This window comes from Perca flavescens, chromosome 8, assembly GCF_004354835.1.
Source record: "Perca flavescens isolate YP-PL-M2 chromosome 8, PFLA_1.0, whole genome shotgun sequence".
Taxonomy (NCBI): Eukaryota; Metazoa; Chordata; class Actinopteri; order Perciformes; family Percidae; genus Perca; species Perca flavescens.
The window spans coordinates 26,829,628-26,837,540 of NC_041338.1; the positions used below are offsets into that span (position 1 = coordinate 26,829,628).

At 39.3% G+C, this 7,913-nt stretch overlaps 1 protein-coding gene across 2 annotated transcripts in view; it reads right to left on the reverse strand.

Annotated features, from left to right (window-relative positions):
• Positions 1-5,901, reverse strand: part of wwox (WW domain containing oxidoreductase) — a 139,038-nt gene extending 133,137 nt beyond the window's left edge. For both annotated transcript variants that reach the window (XM_028584581.1, XM_028584580.1), the window contains exons 1-2: positions 5,646-5,901; positions 409-473 (exon numbers count right to left, since the gene is read on the reverse strand). In XM_028584581.1, coding sequence (XP_028440382.1) covers positions 409-473; positions 5,646-5,752 — 172 coding nt within the window. In that variant the 5' untranslated portion in view covers positions 5,753-5,901. The remainder of the gene's footprint in view (positions 1-408; positions 474-5,645) is intronic.
• Positions 5,902-7,913: the final 2,012 nt, after the last annotated feature.

Sequence of the window (7,913 nt, forward strand, 5' to 3'; positions counted from 1 at the left end):
GGCAACATGAGTACACCCTTATGTTAAATTCCCATAGAGGCAGGCAGATTTTTATTTTTAAAGGCCAGTTATTTCATGGATCCAGGATACAATGCATCCTGATAAAGTTCCCTTGGCCTTTGGAATTCAAATAGCCCCACATCATCACATACCCTTCACCATACCTAGAGATTGGCATGGGGTACTTTTCATAAAATCATCTCTCAATGCAACTAAAACCAGCTATTAGGCTAACTGACATAAAACCATGCCAATCTCTAGTGTCATTTCTTCAGTGTTAAAATATATAATGAAATATTCACTAAAATGTGAGGGGTGTACTCACTTTTGTGAGATACTGTATATGTGTGACCCTTAAGCAAATAGAAATACATGCAAGGCCCTGAAAAACAAGTGAATAAAACAAACCTCCGGCACAACGTTTTTTCTTTCCTGTCTTGGGGTGTTCCCACTGTGTCTTCATCTCATCATGGCTGTTGGTACACAAAGACAAAGAAAGATTGGAATAATTTACCCAACCTTCTTTTTGACTTCGCTTCTTTCTCTCTTATTAAGATTATTTTTTTGGCCATTTTAGGCCTTTAATTCGACAGGACAGATGAAGACATGAAAGGGGAGAGAGAGAGGGGGGAATAACACGCAGCAAAGGGCCGCAGGTCGAAGTCAAACCCGCGGCCGCTGCGTCGAGGAGTAAACCTCTATATATGTGCGCCTGCTCTACCAATTGAGCCAACCCGGCCACACTTGACTCCACTTCATTTGTTCAATTATGTATCTATATACAGGGGACAGCACACATTGATGTGATCAGGGATTCCCCTGCCATTGTAAGGTTTAGGTGCAGCACCTAAGCCGGATGAATGTAACTAGAAGACATTTCTCAGATCTAATGACTGTAGTTGGACTTCTTAAGCTTAAGTTTTGTCTTTAAGCTTCTTGAGTGTTATTTATTTACAGTGGGGGAAATAAGTATTTGACCCCTTGCTGATTTTGCAGGTTTGCCCACTTACAAAGAATGCAAAAATCTACAATTGTAATCATATGTACATTCTAACAGTGAAAGACAGAATCCCAAAGAAAATTCCAGAAAATCACATCATATGAATTTATTAAAATTGATAACCATCTGATGAGGAAAAACAAGTATTTGACCCCCTGGACAAACAGCAAGTATTCTGGCTCCTACAAGCCAGTTAGTCTTTCTTTAAGACACAGCCCCAATCCGAACCAATTATCTACATCAAATACACCTGCCTCACCTCGTTACCTGTATAAAAGACACCTGTCAACACCCAAACAACCAGCATCCAACATCACCACCATGGGCAAGACCAAAGAGCTTTCTCACGGACATCAGGGACAAGATTGTTGATCTGCACAAGGCTGGGATGGGCTACAAGAGAATTGGAAAGCAACTTGGAGAAAAAGATCAACTGTCGGTGCAGTTATCAGGAAATGGAAGAAGCACCACACCACCGCCAACCTCCCTCGGTCTGGGCCTCCACACAAGATCTTGCCTCGTGGGGTGTCCCTGATCATGCGAACGGTGAGGAATCATCCCAAAACCACAAGGGGGAACTGATGAATCAACTGAAGGCAGCTGGGACCACAGTTACAAAAGAAACGGTTGGTAACACATTACGCCATGGATTGAAATCCTGCAGCGCACGCAAGGTCCCCCTGCTCAAGAAGAAACATGTACAGGCCCGCATGAAGTTCGCCATTCACCACCTGGACGACTCAGAAGAGGCCTGGAAGAAGGTGATGTGGTCAGATGAGACCAAAATAGAACTTTTTGGCCTCAACTCAACTCGTCGTGTTTGGAGGGCAAAGAACACCAAGTACAACCCAAAGAACACCATCCCCACCGTCAAGCATGGTGGTGGCAACATCATGCTTTGGGGTGCTTTTCAGCCAAGGGGACGGGACAACTCCATCGTATTGAGGGGAGGATGGACGGGGCCATGTATCGTGGAATTCTGGACCGACATCTCCTTCCCTCAGTGAGAGAGCTGAAGATGGGTCGAGGATGGGTGTTTCAGCACGACAACGACCCTAAGCACACCGCCAAAGCAACAAAAGAGTGGCTGAAGAAGAAGCACATCAAGGTTCTGGAGTGGCCTAGCCAGTCTCCAGACCTGAATCCGATTGAAAATCTTTGGAGGGAGCTTAAAATTTGAGTTGCCAGGCGACAACCTTGGAACCTGAATGATTTGGAGGCTGTCTGCAGGGAGGAGTGGGCCAACATCCCTGCCGAAATGTGCACAAACCTTGTCACCAACTATAAAAACCGTTTGACATCTGTGCTGGCCAATAATGGCTACAAAATATTAACATGCTGTTTGTCCAGGGGGTCAAATACTTGTTTTTCCTCATCAGATGGTTATCAATTTTAATAAATTCATATGATGTGATTTTCTGGAATTTTTTTTGGGATTCTGTCTTTCACTGTTAGAATGTACATATGATTACAATTGTAGATTTTTGCATTCTTTGTAAGTGGGCAAACCTGCAAAATCAGCAAGGGGTCAAATACTTATTTCCCCCACTGTATTATCTGCTCTAGCTTTTCCAACGTTTTAGACACAGATATGGTGAAAATAGCGGCCCAAAATTATGTGAAAAGACGCAAAACTACCACAAAGGGACACAAACCGACTACAAAGAGACACTAAATGACCACAGAGAACCAAAACAAACCCAAAGAAAACCAAATGACCAAAACCAGACAAAATCCCACAAAGAGACACAAAATGTAGAGGAAATTGCTTCTTTTTTTTTTTTTTTTTGATAAACGTCACATTTTCTTGATGAAGGACGCCTTCTCGCACTTAACTCGTCCACAAACCGAGGGAAAACACTGGTGATGTAATGTGTTAGGGCTGCAAATAACGAATATTTTCATTATTAATTAATCTGTCGATAATTTTCTAGATCAATCGATTGATCATTTGGTCTATAAAATGTCAGAAAATAGTAAATAAATTCCATCCTAGTTTCTCAAGTCCAAGGTCATGTCTTTAAATGTCTGGAAACAGCATTTTCTGTCATTTGTTACATGAAAAATGACTTATCAAAATAGTCGCCAACTATTTTTCTGTCAATGGACTAATCAATTAGTCGACAAATCATTGCAGCTCTAGTGCCAGATTGAGCCAAAAGTCAAATTTTCATCTGCAGACTCTTGGTTGGTTGATTTTGTACATTAACAAACAAGTGAGAAGAAAAACCCATTACACTTTTTTTAGATCGCTAAACAACAGTGGTCACAACTGAAGCCACCTGTGTAAATCTCTAGTCTATATCCATGACATTCCACTTCCGGGATTGCTCCGTTGCCGTCGGAAATTCCGCCAGATTTCACTTTTTTTCAGCCGGATGTCCATTACCTTCCGCTTTCTTTGTGTTGGAATTTTAAACTCCGATCGATTTATGAGGACTATGGTTAACTGCTCCTCAGATCTCTGCAGGGTAAATCCAGACAGCTAGCTAGACTATCTGTCCAATCTGAGTTTTCTGTTGCACCACTAAAACAACTTTTGAACGTACATGTTCCACCAAAACAAGTTCCCGAGACTATTTTGCAGAGGCGCCACGGCTTTTCCCATTGCTTAGTGCCACCCATGACGATTGTGATTGGTTTAAAGAAATGCCAAAAAACCAGAGCATGTTTTTCTCATTACATTACATGTCATTTAGCTGACGCGTCGACATGTCATGGAAGCTCCTGGTGCAGGCTCTGCCGCCATGGTAACAGACGATGACCACCCCGACGACAGTGGTGATGAATATAACATTACACACCTTTGGCCATAAAGTTCATAATCAACGTTTTTTTTACTTTTACTTCTAATACTTAAGTACATTTAATATCAGAAAATTACTTTTGATACTTAAGTACAATAAATATTAGATACGTTAAGTAATATTCTAAAAGGAGACTTTTACTTCTACCAAAGTCATTTTCTGGTAAGATACTTTATACAAGACTGCTCAGAACACGCAGAGTTAAAACACTAGCATTACACACTAATACAGAAATTAGAAACTTTTCATCTTTACAGTTTGAATAATTTGAGTGACTTCACACAAATCAATATTTTCTTTAAAGAAAAGGGAAATTCTTTCACATGAATTTTTTTGTTTTTTAACATACCAGTTTTTTAGGTACTAAACAAGAAGGAATGACAATCTAAAGTTTGTTTCAATAGATTTATAGTTTTGTTTTGTCTGTAGTAATTTACCTAGGCTAACTACTGGGGAAGAAAAGCTACAAACTAAAGGTAAACGTAATAGTAAGAAGTGTGTGACTAATCCCGCATCAGGCGAGCCACACGTTTTCATCAACACATTGGATGTCCTCTTGCCATGCACCTGCATCATCTTTTACATACAAATGAATGTGGTGTTTCTATTGCTTCCACCTCCATTACTTTCTGAAGTAAACTTTCTGTTTTTCACATGTTTTATAGCTGTGTATGTAACCTCAGACATCTTGCCTGGCTATTGATATCTTTTCTCTTTTACCTCTTGACTGTTTCTCTCATATGGTATAGTGTATAACTATTTCATTCTCACTTGGTCTTTCTTTATTTCCAAAAAAATGTCTTTCTGAGCTCTCCCTATATATACAGTATGTGTTCACTAACAAGTCTAAAACAAGACACCTGCATGTGTTTGAAATGTAACAGGCAGAAATCCATCGTGTTTTGAATGTGTGGTTAACAGTTTTGACAGCAGTGTGTTAGCATTAGCATCAAAGTGCTGTAAATCCAGTGTTGTGCAGGTTGTGGTTAAAGCCATGGGATAAGTGTGTAGACTTGTCAACTGTGTTCAAGCAATGCAAAAAGAACTACAGTTTGGTCCGCATGAACTGCTGCTGTGCAGACTGTAGTTAGAGTTTTCCGCGTGTCTTCAGTTGTGCCCACTGTCGTTTAGATATTGAAAGAAATAACTAAATCATACAGCATAAATTAAACAAAACCTAATAAAAGCTGTTATTGAAAAGGCACATATAATCATAACACAAGCAGATGAGACAAAATATTACAAAGGACTACAACAATTTTGCAATTCAAGAATACTAAGGACACATGACACACTGTGAGGACTGGAGCAAGATAAAATGATAAAATGTTAAATGTGAAATGCCATGTTGGCACTGTTGTTTCTCCAATAACCAAAATGTACATTTTCTAGGTAAAGAATCATTCATCAATCAGTCTTCTTCCTATCACCACGAGCAACCTCGTGCACTGTCCTGTCAAATGTGTCATGATTTTATATTCAAATAGTAACTCTGTCATAAAGCTATGCCTCTCACTTCACAACTACTGAGCTACACTACTGCATACTACAGTATGACGTTCAGATACAGTCTTAACGTTATCAACATTTCATATTAAAAATCTTTCTTGCACCCAGTCGCACAAGAACTACCGTGACGTGAGCTCTGTAGACTTTATAATAAATGCTATCAATTCAGACAACAGAAGTTGTTTAAACTGGTGTAGCTAGCAAGCTGTGCTAGCCACAGGTTGATAACACCGATATAATGCGTTGGTTGGTTGGCGAACAGGGCTAAAGCTTAACTCCTAAATACAGACATACTGGTGTTGACAGATAGGATGAGGGATTTCACTCACCTTGCATAGTAGACCCAACCATCTTTGGTAGATCTCTCTTCCCATCCGGGTGGTAACTCATCCTCACTATCTGTATCGTCCATACCTGCGTATTTTAGAGCTGCCATAACTTACGTTTTTCAAGTAAACGACGGCGCTACAAACACAAAGCCAGTGAGGAATATCTACTCTGAACAATGAAAGCAACTGTCAAAGACTGTTGGTAGAGAATTAGAGAATTACCAGCGTTTCCCGGCGGCATTTCCGCAACAACACGGTGACGCTAACCGAATTGCCTTTTGGGAAATTGAGGCTGAAGAAAAAACGCTGCGGTTGGCACAGCAAAGTCAAATGTCCTTTATTGAGTTTTACATTTCATTTTTGTGAATGCAGGCAGAAGCAGCTCAAACTAAATACCATTCATTTTTCCACCTTGGAAAAAAAGGACCAAAAGGCAGATGGCTGTGCATGTGATTTAAACTATTTTTGGTAACACTTGTAGGCTAAGGGTGAATTAGGCTACCATGAATTCATGCATGATTTAATGCATGAAAAAGCTTGAATGAATTAATGTAGTACTTCATGAACTATCAGGAAATTAATAGTATAGGCTATCACATGCATGAGTAAATGCAATAAGTTTAATGTAACAACTTAGGTTTTCTGAGTTCTGATTTCTGAGTTATTAATGATGTTCATGTCTTTATCATAGTTAAATCTGCCAGTAAAGGGAAAGGCCAAAAAACTGACCAGTTACAGCAGTGCATATAATTCTGTTGAATTCCAATTGACTGTTGAATTCCATTACTTTTTTATGATTTCATGTTTGTGGCCCTTCAAGTGAAGTGGTGACTAGTCCGTCATAACATTGATAACATGTGATTACAGGGACATTATCTGATGCCTTTTTGGGGTTTAGTGTGGCTGTAAAGCAGAAAGTTGCAGCAATGAGGGCCACATAAGCACAAAGAAGCTTTATCCAGTCTCTGCTTTGTAGCTTGCTACATGCCCCCTAAAAGAATATCAAGAGTGGCAGCATTGTTATGTACTCAAAGAGAAGCTGATCTGCACATTTGGCTATACTTTGTTCCATTCCATATGTGCCACTGTTTGCTAGGGTAGTGATTCAACTACTGCTTTAAGAATTTCTGTTATTACTGTGAAGGACAGGTGGAGTGGTCTCTATTTTGGTTATTTCATGACTTCCAAGGGAACTTTAATGCTTTATGGTGCTGACTTTGACAAATCTGCTGACACTTGGTCAGCAGGCACCTTATTAAGTATTATTGATTGCAAATACTTTCATATTCTAAACAGACTCTGAGAGTTCCTCCAGCTCCAATTTTCCTTTCAAAGAATGACCAATGAGCAGCATCCCTTGGCTACTCCCTAACTCCCCAAAAATGTAGAGCAGAGGTCAAGCTGCTGATGCACTAAAGCATGAGGATCATGCTGTTATCAGATGACTTCATCATGATGGCACAATCACAATAATGTATACTATTCAGAGTATGTGAATGATGCAGAGATTAATATAATGTACCTAACACTCCCTTCAACTTGTAACAAAACAGTATTACACCTCCAATTACTTTAATGCTAACAAAGAAAAAATATTAGCAATTGGAAATTGTGTGACCTGATGAGCCACTCCATAAATTCATTGTTCTGCAACAACTTCCTGCTACACAGGGTCCTGTCACTTCCAGCTGTTATATGGTGTGTCTGTCAGAAAGCCTTTTTACATCAACAAATTAATCTGACAGCTACTTTGCAGATTAAGATTTTACATACAACATGATGATCTTATAAAACATGATGTTAGTATTAACTAAAATAAAATTAGCTCCACCTCCACCAGCTATAACATTAAAATAACGAATAATTAAATATTATACAATGTAACACTGACAGCGGCCATTCTGTTGCAGTACTTTTACTTCACTATACTTACTTGTAGGCTACTTATAATTTGCTGTAAGTAAGATATTGAATGCATCATTTTGTATTTTTAAACTGTGGGATTGCTGCTTAAGTAAAGGGTGTGAATACTTTTTCTACTACTGGCAAACACAGATACCTACATTATTTGGAATATGGACAGAAGTAGGCTACTTTATTAATCCTTTATTGGGGAAATTCTATATTTTAGAGAAAATGTAGGCCTGTGTTTCAGTTTCAGTTCAGACCAACGACAGAAACCTGCTATGAGAAGATAGATACCTGTTATGGAGCCGGGACCAGAGCAGCCTAAAAATAGCTGGACTTCTATAAACACTCATAAAGATT